The sequence below is a fragment of the Triticum urartu genome, chromosome 2A (assembly GCF_056163025.1).
Source record: "Triticum urartu cultivar PI428250 chromosome 2A, HENAU_Tu73, whole genome shotgun sequence".
Lineage (NCBI taxonomy): Eukaryota > Viridiplantae > Streptophyta > Magnoliopsida > Poales > Poaceae > Triticum > Triticum urartu.
In genome coordinates, this window is record NC_141874.1 from 208383916 (window position 1) to 208399117 (window position 15202).

The window sequence follows — 15202 nt, forward strand, 5'->3', positions numbered from 1 at the left end:
TAGAACTACCTCCCGGGAGCCAGTTATCGGTCCAGAACCTTGCAGACGCCCCATCACCGAGTAAGATCGCAGAGGCTGCATTGAACATTGCTGAAACTGCTTTCTCCGTGGTGTCAGACAGAGAATGCCACGACCTGGGATTTTCGTCCCATTTCATCCATGGCCACCTGCATCGCGGAGCCCAACCGAACCACCTGAGATTAAGTACCCCCAGCCCCCCACAGTCCTTAGGTGCACACACCTGAGCCCACGGCAGCAAGCAGTGTCCTCCACTAATAGCCTCCTCTCCCTTTCAAATGAAACCACAACATCTCCTATTGATTATTTTGATGGCCCAGACTGGGAGAGGCAGAACTGTCATGAAATGGATCGGGAGAGCCATTAGCACCGAGTTAACCAGTGTAAGTCTACCCGCAGCTGGCAGTAACTTCGGCTTCCAGCCCTTCATCTTGCTGGAAAACTTGTCCACAAGTGGCATGATGTCCTGTTTCCTCAACCTGAAGACAGAGAGCGGCAGCCCGAGGTATGTGATTGGGAAATGTTTCCGTTGACACTGGAAGAACGCTGCCACCATGGAGCTCACTTCCTCCTCACATCGAATGCATGTAGTCGAGCTCTTCTGCAGGTTGATATGCAACCCTGAGGCTTTGCCAAAAAGTTGAAGAATTTCTGAAATCACCCGCAGATCCGTGATTTGTGGCTTGAAGAAGATGACTGCATCGTCAGCAAATATGGACGCCCTTGGGATGCCACTGTCCAGCCCCAAGTCAGAAAGCAATCTCTTCTGGACTGCCCATTGAAGCATGCCATGAAGAGCATCCATAGCCAGGATAAACAACGCTGGAGACAGCGAATCGCCCTGACGAACACCTTGACCCAGGGTGAAAGGATCGCTGAGTTCCCCATTGATAATTACGGAAGAAATGAGGAGCTCAGCAGGCCACAGATCCATGAACACCACCTATCCCCAAAACCCCTGGCTTTGAGGGTCTCCAACAAAAAACCCCAGGACAGAGTATCAAAGGCTTTGGAAATATCAATCTTCATGAGGACCGCCTGTTGCTTCTTCGTGTGAAGAGCCCTTGCCGTGTTCCGCACGAATTTAAAATTCTCATGTATACTCCGTTTGTAGACAAAAGCGCTTTGTGCTTGGGATATTAAGGAAGGCAGTAGGGGGGCCAGCCTGGTAGCCAAGGCCTTGGCAAAGATTTTCGCAGTTCCATGTATCAAGTTGATCGGCTTGAAGTTGCCAAGCTGCATCGGGTCCTCATTCTTGGGAAGCAAAGTAATTATGAAAGAGTTAAGGGCCCTGAACGAGTAAAACCGGCCTTCGTAGAGAGCTTGCATCAGTACCATGAAGTCTTTTGCAATAATCTGCCAACAGCTTTGAAAAAACAGGCCGGAGAACCCATCTGGTCCCGGAGCACAGTCTGCTGGCATGTCTTGGATAACCTTCTTGATCTCATCTTCAGTGAACGGTACCTCCAGCCCGTGCGCCCACTCCGGAGATAACGGACGCAAGTTCAGCTCATCCCATCGGAGTGAGCAACCCGGAGAAGAGGAGCAACCCATTCTGGTCCTGAAGAACTCCAGCGCCAGGCTCAACTTCTCCTCCATACTAGTGACAGTGCGCTCCCCATCTTTCAGAAACGGGATAAGACGCCTCCTCCGCCGCCCATTGGCCTTCATGTGAAAATATTTGGAATTAGCATCCCCTCTTTAAGTCTCTGACTCGAGCATGTTGGCGTAATTTCATCGGAATTTAATCTGATCGTGGGATTTATTTGTGGCTAAATTGGATCTAATCTATGAAGCTGAAAATTTCAAAATTGACCTAAATGAATGTATTGAACCAATCTAGTCTATGAAACTGATCTAGTGCCGCGCCCCTGGGGAGAGAAGATTAATCTCCCCGGGGTCGGTGCGGAAGTGGGGGAAGGTCCTAGGATCGGCGTCGTAAAACTAACCGCTCTAATATCATGTAGAAAATATGAGATGCCTGAATATTATGTTGTATTGATCTGACCTATGTATGGAGTATATATAGAGATACAATGGAGGAAGAGAGACTTGGAGTAGAGGACAAATTGAATCTATCCTATCTCTATCTCTTATCTCTATCTTAAAAGTAAATATACTTCTAACAACCACCTGATCTTTAGTTGTCCGTTCGCCGTTGCCTTCTGGACCGCCCTGAGAGTGCCTATTGATGGTGCTTTGGTCGGCGCTAGGGTTAGCCTCCCGGACGCTCGCGGGAGCGTCGTGGGAGGAGGGGGATCTTCTGGATTGGCATTCAACAGTTGTTCCATGCAATCTCTCCCTGCCTCATTTGCAATGTCCTCCTCAAGTCAGGCTAGCTCCTGATGTCCACTTGCCGATCTCCTAGACGCTAATAGTGGAGGGAGCGTTGATCTAGTTTGGTTTCGAGTTTTGTCGTGCTTCGAGGTGTCTAATACTGCTGTGACGTGGCATGTGTGCTTTGTGTTCTATATCTTCATTATTCATGGCTTGAGTTTGGGCAAGGCGAGTAGTGTGTTGATGTTGTCGTAGTGGGTGTGGTTGCTAACCTTTTGGTGTACCATTGTGCCGAAAGGCATTGTATCGTACTCCTTTTATGAATATATGATATACATACTTGTGTGTATTCTAGAAAAAAGTGCATAGACCTATTTCAGCAAATGCAGCGTGCTTCTGACATTATTTCTACATTCAGGATTAACCATAACACCCCATTCGTCGCAGCCGTCCACACGTTGTTACCCAGCGAACATATAATATCGTGAACAGGCCAAAACAGGTGGAAAAGCCATTCTATGTAGAAGAATGCAGAGTTCGTTCGACAAGATTTCAGTGCAACATGTCTTATCTCGGTACAAGCTCCGTGAGCGAAACCTCGTTGGGTGAAACCACGGCCGGCCTGCCACGGCCTTGCGAGGCGCCGTGTCGTGGTTCCGGCCCGGCACTACTTGCCCGGATGCAGAAAGCCGGCTTGGACGGTGCCTGAAGCGAGACGGTGTCGCTGTTAAGGATCGCATTCGCCCGTGACATCGTAGGCCTATCCGCAGGGCTCTCCTGAACGCACATCAATCCGATGTGAACGTAGGTGAGTATCTCCTCTTCAGGAGCACTGCTTCTGCTTGCAAGGGACGGATCAGCTATCTCCAATATCGTTCCCTTGGTCCAATGCTCCCATATCTGCACCAGAAATGGGTTCAAATGAGTTTTACTGTCGTAAGGGATTTAGAATTTTAGGTTAATACGTACAGTACTATTCAGCTAGGGTTTCTTTCCTGCTTACAATGCTTAAGAGGTCAACGGATTGCTCGGAGTTGTAAGATCCACAGTTTCTTCTTCCAGTTATAATCTCTAAAACCAGAATTCCGAAGCTAAACACGTCTGATTTGGTTGAATAGTGCCCGCGAACAACATATTCAGGTGCCATGTATCCGCTGCAACAAGAGATATGGTCGTTGATTAGTGATATATATATATATAAAACAATATGGTACACCCTCTGATCCGAATTAATTGACGCAGCCTCTATACAAACATTGTATTTTTTTCCGAAAAGGATACAAACATTGTATAAAGGTTGCGTCAACTAATTCAGACTTATTCCTGCAGTCCATGCATGGTGCACTTTTTTATATCAAAGCATAGTTGACTTCACTTTTTTTTTGAAATAATAGTTGGCTTCACTTACAACGTCCCAACAACTCTGTTTGTGACATCCTTTGATTGATCCCCTTCAAACAACCTCGCCAAACCGAAGTCTGAAATCTTCGCATTCAAATCGGAGTCTAACAGAACATTGCTTGCTTTGAGGTCTCTGTGGATTATTTTCAACTGAGAATCTTCATGAACATATTGCAAACCTCGGGCAATTCCATTTATTATGTTGAACCTCTTCCCCCAATCAAGATGCTTGCTCCTCTCAGGATCTATTACAGGAACAATAAACAGCGACAGAGAGGTTAGTTTTAGTGTCATATATTCTCTCCCATGTTACTTTTTCTTTTTGACGAAAGGTAGCCAATATATTAAGTGGAGTGAAGAATAAACAGAGTACGTGTGGTGGCTACAGGGATCATCTTACAAACTACAGTTCACATTTAAAGATAGTGATGCAATACTCTGAGTATTTACCAAAGAGAATCGTGTCAAGGCTTCTGTTGGGCATGTATTCATAGATAACGAGCTTCTCGTGTTCTTCCAAACAAACACCGATAAGCCTCACAAGGTTTTTGTGCTGAAGCTTAGCAACCAAAACCAGCTCAGTTTTTAGCTCTGCTATTCCTTGTGCTGAACCTTGTGACAGTCTCTTCACTGCTATCTCTTGGCCATCAGCAAGGGATCCCTGTAGATTTACAAGTATTTAATGAAAAACATTACTGGTTGATTAGACGAGTAGAGATGATGGTAAAATTTGAGGAAATTGGACCATAGTGCATGGTATGATTTTTTTAAGGAAGTCCATAGTTTTTTTTTGTGCGACATACTGTGATTGTTACCTTGTAAACGGCACCAAACCCTCCTTCCCCAAGCTTATTTCCTTCTGAAAAGTTCTCAGTTGCAACTTCCAGTGTTGACAGATTAAGCATGGATAAACTGATGTTTGGAACGCTTTCCCAGTTTCCAGAATCTGTCAAAATAAAAAAGTTTTAAATCCATCGAACAAAATCCATTTCATTCTCTGCAATGGGTAATTGTTTACGTTATATTTGTACATAGCCTTTTTTTCATATAAAACTTGATGGTTCTTTTTGCAGGAGTTAAATTTAGGACCGTAAATTTATCTATTTCCCATTTTTTGGTTGTGCAATAGGGCAAAGCACCACTGCATTTTTTTTCCTTTTTTTATTAATTTTATAAAGGGCATAAAATAACTAAGAAGTTGTACAATAGATCTTTAGATGGAAGTAAAAAGAAACTATGCTAATTACAAATTTCCTAGCCAATCTTTAAAGAAAACCAAGTTATTTTCCGTCTTTAATGTCTGTAAATCTAGGGAGTAGCTTGGGCATGTACAATGCATAGCCTCAAGGTGATGCCTCACATGCCATGTAGGATCGGATATGACGTAAAGTAGGTTCGGATAAGGAAGCGGGATCCTCTCCAGGAGGCGGGTGCTTGAAGAGAAAAAGTGTGGTCTGGTGACAAAAGATGAAAAGGTTAGAGTGAAAAGTAGAGATGCATGTGTACTAGAGTCTTTATTTTCTATTTCTTAATGAGGCCCACTAGTGGTAGCTTGCATTGGGGAGAAAAATTAAATATAAGTGCCTCAAATTACTTTTTGTCATGGAGCATATGTATCCATATGCCACCATTGTACATGCTCTTACATGGTTGTGATGGGAATTCTAGTTGTCTTCTGCTCCTCCAGATACAAAAGCAAACTAAAGTGAAAGTCAATGCTGCAGAAATAACGGCCAATGCAACTGCTAGGACCAGTAGAATGGTACTAGGTTTATTTTTTCTCCCTCCTGTAAAATGACAATAGAGTTGAAGCACTTGATAACATGAAATATGTATATGGATCATAGCAATGAAAAAAGCAGGAACCAAAAGAGACACAACAATTGAACGAGTTCACAAGCACGAAACACTGAAAAACTCCATTAGTTGTCACTCGGGTAAAATACTACAATTAATATGGCCCGGAGAGAGTACCATTCTACTACAATCCAAAGAGGAGGTGTGTACACGATTAATTGGAGTAGGTGGTCATAATGGTTTTTCCCTAACATGGGTCGCAGCATAACCTACGGATCGATCCATCACCTCCTTCGACATAAGCGTAGTGTCAGTCTATAGGACTCTACTATTGCCGATTTGTTGGTTTTAATTTCTTAAATTTTGTCCGACTTTTGGATTTGACTGTGTGCATTCTAGTTATGCAGAGGCCGGATGTTACTCATAATGTTTTGTATTCGTTTGATGCTATATTTTGAGATAATAAAATCGCCTTTTTATCAAAAAAGCTACAATCCAAAGAGGCCCTAAACTTCTTTTTGGGGATTTTATCCAGTTAATTTGTTTTTTAAAAAAGTATTTTTGGTTGTGGTTGACCTGTTGGCTGTGTGTCGTGTTATGTAGAGGCTGGACATTCACTCGGTGCGGTTTTATCGTCTCTATATATCGATCGAATGAAAATGCTCTTTATCGTAGAAAGCAAGTTATTGATATGAAAGTGCCAGCTCAGCTCCAGTTTAAGTAAATAGGAAGAAGTCTCCATCTGAGCTCCACTTTAGTACTCCACTAGAAGGGTTGGGCGCATTTTATTGCTGCGTTGATGTTGTTGGGTTTCTTGTAAAAATAATCACCTTGTTTCAAAATATAAGGTGTATTACTTTTTTGAAAAGGTAAACTTTTTAAGTTTGATCAAATTTGTAGAGAAATATATAAAAATTTATAATATCAAATTGGTATTTTTAGATTCATCATGATGAATTTCCATACTTTTTTTGTTTAATATTATGGATGTCGATATTTTTGCTCTGAAATTGATCAAAGTTAATGAAATTTGACTTTCTAAAAACTAATACCACTTATATTTTAAAACTGATGGAATATTTAGTTTGGCGGGTGGAAGGGGGGGGGGTGATAGTGTGTGTTTTATTTTTATTTATAATGCGTTGATTGCATGGGCCTTTTGTGGTGTGATTTGTATTATTCGCTAACCAATCTATATTTATGTGGGGAAATTTCTGTGTCGGTGGTTGCATATACTATATTTGTGCTGCAGTATCGTATGGTGGCGCTTCTTTGTTTAGGTGGAGGGAGGTTGTGCGGGATTCATATGTTTTTATAGACTGGTCGTTGCTGATTGATTTGAAAAATAGTTGGTCCCGTCAAAATCCTAAACCAAAGCCAAAATTGAATACTTCAACCGAATGAAATAGTTTCAAAATTAAGGAACATTGTAAATTAAAATAATTGAATGGGAGAGCTTAAGAAATTGTTGACCCGGTCAAAATCGGATGACCCAATTCTAAATTGAATACCTCAATTAATTGTGAGACCTTAAAAATTAGGAAGCATGATGTGTAGTAGTATACAAGAATTAAATGAGAGAGTTCTGAAAAATTATTGACGCGGTCAAAATCGGATGACCCAATTCTAATTCAAGACCTCAATTGAATCTGTGCTATTTAAAACAAGGGAGCTTAGAATGGTACTAGGTTTACTTTTTCTCCCTCCTGTAAAATGACAATAGAGTTGAAGCGCTTGATAATATGAAATATGTTTATGGATCATAGCAATGAAAAAAGCAGGAACCAAAAAAGACACAACAATTGAAACGAAACACTGAAAAACTCCATTAGTTGTCACTTAGGTAAAATACTACAATTAGTATAGACCGAAGAGAGTACCATCCTACTACAATCCAAAGAGGAGGTGTGTACACGATTAATTGGAGCAGGTGGCCACGATGGTTTTCCCACCATGGGTCGCGGCATAACCTACGAATCGATCCACCACCTCCTTCGATATAAACGTAGTGTCAGTCTATAGGACTCTACTGTTGCCGATTTGTTGGTTTTAATTTCTTGAATTTTTGTCAGACTATGAAAAACACATTTTGCATCTATACAAGGCCATCAACAGTAATCAAGGTAAATATTAATGATGTTTTCTCGTACTAGTAACCCATGGTTTAATTACTAGCATGCATATAGTGGATGATAATGACACCCTCAACTACTTCCTCCCTCCATTTTGTATACAAGGCCATTATGAAAAACACATTTTGCATCTATACAAGGCCATCAACAGTAATCAAGGCAAATATTAATGATGTTTTCTCGTATTAGTAACCCATGGTTTAATTACTAGCATGCATGTAGTGGATGATAATGACACCCTCAACTGCTTCCTCCCTCGTGGTCACTCATTTTCCTTTAATGTGCATGCACCCTATTAATTAACCCAGTAATTGAGAAAACAAATTGGCATGTAAAGCACGCATTAATTTTTATCTTGGTACCTGTAATTTGAGTTTGTGGTCTTGTATATAAAAATGAAGGAAGTATACTAGAAGGATTGAGCGCGCTTTGCTGCATTGTTGGTGTTGTTGAGTTTCTTAAAAAAATCACTATGTTTCAAATATAAGGTGTATTAAGTTTTTGAAAAGGCAAATATTTTAAGTTTGATCAAATTTGTAGAGAAATATATGAAAATTCATCATATCAAGTCGGTATTTTAATTTCATCATGAAATGAATTTTCATACTTTTTTGTTTAATATTATGGATGTCGATATTTTTGCTCTGAACTTGGTCAAAGTTAAAAAAATTAACTTTCTAAAAAGTAATACTGCTTATATTTTGCAACCAATGTAATATTTAGTTCGCATGTGGGGGGATGATAGTGTGTGTTTTATTTTTATTTATAATGTGCGATCTGGTGGGCCTTTTGTGGTGTAATTCCTTGTTATCTTCTAACCAACCTACTCCCTCCGCCCTTGAATGAGTGTCCTTCAACTTTCTTGGAAAGTCAAACTTTTTTTATGTTTGACAATACTTATACAATAATACAAACATTTATGCTATCAATTTAGTAGTATTAGATTCATGATAAATATACCTAGTTGGTTTCATAAACAATGATATATTTTTTTGCACAAACTCAGTCAAACTTTGAGATAGCCTCCAACAAAGTTGGAAGTACAACTTTTCATGGACGGATGGAGTATTTATGTGGGGAAATTTCTGTGTCGGTGGTTGCATATACTATATTGGTGCTATAATATCACATGATGGCGCTTCTTTTTTCTCGGTGGTGTGAGGGTGCGTGGGGTTGATATATGTTTATAGGCCTGTTGTTACTGATTGATTTGAAAAATCGTTGGCCCGATCAAAATCGTAAACCAAATACAAAATTGAATACCCAACCGAATGAAAGACCTTCAAAATTAGTGAACATGGTGAAGTAAAAGACTTGAATGCGAGAGCTTGAGAAATTGTTGACCCGATCAAAATTGGATGACCTAATTCTAAATTAAATACCGCAACTAATTGTTACGCTTTAAAAATTAGAAAGCATAGTGTATAGTATAAAAGAATTGAACGAAAAAGCTTTGAGAAATTGTTGATCCGAACAAAATCGGGTGACTCGGTTCTAATTGTAGACCTCAATTGAATACACTATATAGATGCATTTTAGTGTTATAGAGAATAAGATATAAGATATTTTAACTTTTTTTCCGATTCAGATGTATATAGATGCATTTTAGTGTTTATTCATTTATTTCAGTCTATATGTAGTTCATATTAAAATATTTAAAACATTTTATATTTATGAACGTAGGGAGTAGCTAGGAAAATTTCGTAGTTTTGTAAAAGATCTGCAACTCACCTCCATCTCCATCTACCGATGGTTTCACGCCCGAGGACGGTGCTGGGAGGTGTAGAAGCGGATTGCCGGAGAACGGAGGATATAGCTCAAACCTGTAGTTGCACCGTAAACCCAGGATCCTACCTCCCTGCCGCCTGCTGAAGTGCTTCGGCATCACCCTTACTATTCCCTCCAGGCAGCTCCGGCAATCGGCCGGTGCCATGTCCGGCGTGCACTGCGCCAGCGCATAGACTCTCGGGGTGCTCACGTCGAAGTCCTCTACCCCTGTGCCAAACCGCTTGGATGAGTTCAGCGCTGCGTAGTCCGCGACAGCGGCAAGGAGGACACCCACGGCGGCGTCGAACGTTGCGGCCGGCGACGTCACGTTCTCCCCATTGGGCATGATGTGCCGTTTGGTGTTGTCGATGGAAGTCACGAAGTTCTGGTTGGAGAAGCGGAGGTAGCAGGTGTCGTAGTAGATGGTCACGTCCATGTTGTACGAGCACACCTGCTGCGCATCCCGCAAGGCATTGGCGACGCAGTCGCCGCAGGCGGAGGCGTTGGTGGTGTCGCCACGGCAGAGCGAGAGCGCGTACACGGTGTCCGGGATGGCACCTACGGCGGCGGTAGCGAAGAGGGTGGGAGATGAGGAGGATTCGGTTGGGAGGGTGGAGGAGAGCTGCTTTAGGTTTGATTGGAAGGCGCTGTTCGCCGTGTAGTTCCGGCTGTTATCGCATTCTTGCCACAGCACGTCGCCGGAGGCGAGCTGTGCAAGGAAGGGGACTACGAGGATGGAGACGTAGCAGCAGAGTTTGTGGGAGATCATGGTTGGAAGGGGACTACTGGTGCTGGTGTGGGTTGAGTTGGAGACAAGAAGATGTGGTCATGTAGGGAGAACGAGTGTTTTGGCAATTTGGCTTGATCTTAGATCGGGTCACAATGTGTTTTCTTTTTCTTTTGATGTTAGATCGGGTCACAGTTTGATTCAAACAAAGGCTACCTGTCGTACTACTCCAGAGAAAAATTCATTTATTATAACAGGCAGGCCTAGATAATGTATGGGATATTTTCAGAGGAATACTATGGAGGAGATGAAATCTTGGCATCCGTTCCGTGGCAAGTATCAACATCAAAGAATCAACAGTTGGATTCTCTGATCTTTTCTCCTGCGCGCATGCCAGGCAGATAGATGGATCGGTGATAAATTTTGGAAGAGTAGTGTTGACTGTTGAAGTACTGAACTGAATAAGTCATCGGTGCCACGACCATTTCTTCAGAACCTACATCTTCCAGGTTGTTTCCAACGGAGCTATCGCTTCCACCTGTTAGAAAGGGGAATGTGGCAGCATTTTCCGTTGTCATCCCGGCACTGGTACTTGTTCAAGATCGACTGGACAAACATTTTTCCTAGCAGGAAGAACAAAAGCACAAGATACAATCCGAGAGAAAGGCAATGATGACTGGTGTGGTAGTTACCAGCAATAGAGTCCATACACAAAACAATGTACCATGTAAGGAATCAAATTACTTGGCTGATTGCATGACAGGGCCTCTTCTTCTGCAGCACCATTCTTGGAGTAGCAAGAATAGAAAACAAGCGAAGCCAATCGCTTGGAACTGAAGCATCAAAGGGAAATCTTGGACCAAAACATTATCTCTCCAAAATGACGTTTCTGAAACATACATTAAACAAAAGCTTATTTGACAATAAATCAGAAAAAATCAATATATACATTAAATAAAAGCTTATTTGACGGGTTAAAACGTGTATTGAGTTCGCTCACGCTCATCGGCCGCCGTTACGCTCATATCCTGCTCCATTAGTTGGATGTCGTGGAAGGTGGCGCGGCATTGGCCACGCTCAACCATAGCATCCCTGTGGTACCGGCACAGCCGCCGTGCATCCTGAAAGGCCAGAGCTACGCAGGCGATGCCCGATGAATTGACGACGTCTGGAAGGCAGTGGCAGTAGGCAGACAAAACGACCTGGTCGACAAGGGCATGGGCACAGGCGGGGCAGGACGCATTTACTAGCTCAATGGCGAGCGTGGCAGCGATAAGCCGTTGGTCTTGTAAGTGCTATTGGAGCGTAGCGGCCTTGCGTCCCGTAGGAGTGACCGCCGGGCAAGTTGTGATTGGTGGCAGCAAGCGCGGCCAGCGGCGTGAACACGGCTAGCAGGAGGATGATGTTGGAATTTGCTAGTGGACTTTTGACCCAAAGTCCAACTAAAATTCTGAAATTTTTTTGGTCCATTCGTACACACATGTGAATGAAGTGAGTGAGGTTAAAATTTAGTCCCACCTCATAAGTTGAGAGAGAGTTGTACCTTTTTATAAAGTGAATTCTTCTACCACTTGTATGAGCATGAGAAAAGAAGACCTACACGCGCGCTCCTCCTCCTCGCTCGCCGCGCCGCGGGTTGCAGGATTGAGCCGAGCTGAGTCATTAATTAATAATTAACGGACGCGTTAATTACTGTATCGTTTCCGATTCTTTTGGATCGTGACGACTCGGACGTGGGGTTTACTCCCACGACCTACCTCGCCCGCACTATATAGTCAGGCAGACGTCTACCCTAGCCGCCGCCATTTCGTATGGTTTCTCACCACCATTCCAGATCATTGCGCCGCCAAGCAAGTCTTCTTCATCCCTCCTTTCGGCGTGCACTCTCATCACCGTTCCAGATCATTGCGCCGCCAAGCAAGTCTTCTTCATCCCTCCTTTCGGCGTGCACCGGGAGAAGGGACAGCAGGCCTCCGGAACCCCGCCTCTCGTGATCCTGTACGGGAGAGGGGCAATCAGGTTTTTGGGGAGCGCACTCGCACGACTGCTGGCAGCGACGACTTCGCGAACGACGACTTCTTCCCCGACCTCGGCAACCTCATCCTCGACGACATGGGTGACAACGTCAACGCCGGCTGTGTTACTCCCGCTACACCGTATGTGATTCTATCCTTCCTGTGCGAGATCGTGGTAGAATTCATGTTTCTAGTATGTGCCCTAGATGTAATCTGCTCATCTACTATGCTAGTTCGCATGATTAGTTTAATCTCTGCTACTGTAGTCATGATTTATCTTTTGTTTATTCAGATTAAATCTCGTAGTAATTTGCTCATATTTCCAACAATCCAAAAACCTGATTAATTATAGACAATTTACTCCGAGTGGTTTTGTTGCGCATCTGAAGCCGCCTGTCTTTAAGGGGGCGCAATATAAGAGGTGGCGCACGAGAGCAGTCTACTGGTTCCAGACCATGGGCTGCTATGACGCCACCAAGGGCAAGCCTGAGGGAGATCTTAATCCAGCACAACTGAAAGTTTTTGAGAAGATCGATACTCTCTTTAAAGGCGCTTTTCTGAGTGTTCTGGATGATTCCATTATGCATTCGTATATGTTGTTTGAAAACGGCAAGGACATGTGGGTTGCGCTCGAGGCCAAATTTGGTGCCTCGGACGCCGGCAGTGAGTTGTACGTCATGGAGCAATTCTATGACTACAAGATGACTGATGAGCGCTCTGTTGTACAACAGGCTCATGAGATACAGTCGCTCGCAAAAGAACTTGAGTACTTCAAGTGTGTTTTGCCGGAGGCATCATTGCCAAGCTTCCGCCTTCGTGAAACAATTTTGCTACTTTCCAGAAACGCAAGAGACATGAGTTTCCCGTTGCGGATCCCATTCGTACTCTTGATGTTGAAGAGAAAGCGAGAGCAAACGACAGACGTGCTCGAGTTGCTGAGGGAGCTTCTAGTGCCCACATGGTACAGAAGAAGAATTCCAGACCAACAAGTTCAAAAACAACAAGAACAAAACTCAGGGCAAAGGCAAGTTTGATACAAAGAACAAGCCATCACATTCTATCAAATTCAAGAAGAATTCTCATAAGAAGGGGAAGGGACTTTGTCATGTCTGCGGTGTTCCTAATCACTGGGCTCCGAAGTGTCCTAACCAATTTGAGGAGCGCGAACATGAGAAGAGCGGCAAGTCCGTTAATGTTGTCATCGGTGATACTGATATGAAGGAATCAGGGTACGGTATTTTTCCTACCATCCTTTCAGTATTTCAATCCCCTGATTGGTTAATTGACACCGGTGCCAATGTACATGGTTGTGCTGACGCCTCCGTATTTTCTTCTTACCAGGCCACAGGGACTTCTCCTGTGCTGATGGGGAATGGGTCACATGCCATCGTTCGAGGTGTTGGTACGGTCGATCTGAAATTTACTTCGGGGAAGACCGTGCGTCTGAAGAACGTTCATCATGTGCCGTCCATCAATAAAAATCTCGTTAGTGGTTCCCGTTTATGTCGAGATGGTTTTAGGTTGGTTTTCGAATCCAATAAATTGTAATTTCTAAGTATGGATAATTTGTTGGAAAAGGCTATGAGAGCCAAGGCTTGTTCCGCCTGTCTTTGTTAGATATTTGCACTAAAGTTATTAATAATGATTGCCACAATAATGAGTGTGATATTTGGCATTCACGACTTTGTCACATTAACTTTGGTTGCATGACGCGGCTAGCCAATATGAATTTAATTCCAAAAATCTCTACTGCCAAAGGCTCTAAGTGTCAAGTATGTGTGCAAGCTGAGCAACCTCGCAAGTCTCATAAGACTGCAGAGGCAAGAGACTTGGCGCCACTAGAGCTTATACATTCCGATCTTTGTGAGATGAATGGCGTGTTGACAAAAGGTGGAAATAGATACTTCATGACGTTGATTGATGACTCCACTAGATATTGTTATGTGTATCTTCCGAAATCAAAAGATGAGGCTTTAACTTTCTTCAAAAACTATAAAGCTGAGGCAGAGAACCAACTTGATCAGAAAATTAAACGGCTTAGGTCCGATCGTGGTGGAGAGTATTTTTCCAATGAATTTGATCTGTTTTATGCGGAACATGGTATAATCCATGAGAGGACGCCTCCCTACTCACCTCAGTCAAATGGGGTAGCCGAAAAAAAGAACCGAACTCTAACTGATATGGTTAACACCATGTTAGACACATCAGGTCTTTCCAAGGAATGGTGGAGGGAGGTGCTAATGACTGTGTGTCATGTCCTAAACTGAGTTCCCACAAAGTATAAGACCATGACTCAATTTGAGGAATGAGAAAGGAAAAGATTGAAACTCTCTTACCTATGTACTTGGGGTTGTTTGGCGAAAGTCAATATACCAATTTCCAAGAAGCGCAAGCTTGGATCAAAAACCGTGGATTGTGTTCTTCTGGGTTATGCTTTTCATAGCGTTGGCTATAGATTTTTGATAATAAAATCTGAGGTACCCGACATGCATGTTGGTACGATTATGGAGTCGAATGATGCGACTTTCTTTAAGGACATATTTTCTATGAAGGATATGTCGAGTTCATCAAACCAGGAGATACCTACTCCATCTAGTGAGGAATTCGTTGTAATTCCTAAACCCACCATTGTGATGGAGCACGTTGAGAATCCTATTGAGGGTGACAATGAAACTCCTGTGAGGAGTAAGAGACAGAGGGCTGTGATGTCTACTACACAACCTTCTTCTTATAGACGTTGTTGGGCCTCCAAGTGCAGAGGTTTGTAGGACAGTAGAAAATTTCCCTCAAGTGGATGACATAAGGTTTATCAATCCGTGGGAGGCGTAGGATGAAGATGGTCTATCTCAAACAACCCTGCAACCAAATAACAAAGTGTCTCTTGTGTCCCCAACACACCCAATACAATGGTAAATTGTATAGGTGCACTAGTTCGGCGAAGAGATGGTGATACAAGTGCAATATGGATAGTAGATATGAGTATTTGTAATATGAAAATATAAAAACAACAAGGTAACTAATGATAAAAGTGAGCACAAACGGTATTGCAATGCTAGGAAATAAGGCCT

At 42.9% G+C, this 15202-nt stretch overlaps 1 protein-coding gene and 1 pseudogene across 1 annotated transcript; both read right to left on the reverse strand.

The window, feature by feature from the left end:
• Positions 1–2736: 2736 nt before the first annotated feature.
• On the reverse strand, positions 2737–10268 carry LOC125536783 (cysteine-rich receptor-like protein kinase 6). The gene is made up of 7 exons (XM_048700053.2): positions 9357–10268; positions 5343–5483; positions 4512–4642; positions 4147–4357; positions 3704–3941; positions 3299–3449; positions 2737–3195 (listed from the first exon to the last, which is right to left on the reverse strand). The coding sequence occupies exons 1-7, from the start codon at positions 10159–10161 to the stop codon at positions 2863–2865; spliced, it is 2010 nt and encodes a 669-aa protein (XP_048556010.1). The 5' UTR covers positions 10162–10268; the 3' UTR covers positions 2737–2862.
• Positions 10269–10859: 591 nt separating this feature from the next.
• On the reverse strand, positions 10860–11589 carry LOC147984570 (uncharacterized; annotated as a pseudogene).
• Between the last annotated feature and the right edge of the window lie 3613 nt (positions 11590–15202).

Bases quoted from the DNA above. Each gene is read 5' to 3' on its own strand.
- LOC125536783 (XM_048700053.2), bottom strand. From the start codon at position 10,161: ATGATCTCCCACAAACTCTGCTGCTACGTCTCCATCCTCGTAGTCCCC. The intron at 4,643-5,342 runs GTAAGAGCATGT...TTATTTTGACAG, and splicing joins AGAATTCCCATCACAACCAT to ATTCTGGAAACTGGGAAAGC. The intron at 3,450-3,703 runs GTAAGTGAAGCC...CTCTTGTTGCAG, and splicing joins AACAGAGTTGTTGGGACGTT to CGGATACATGGCACCTGAAT.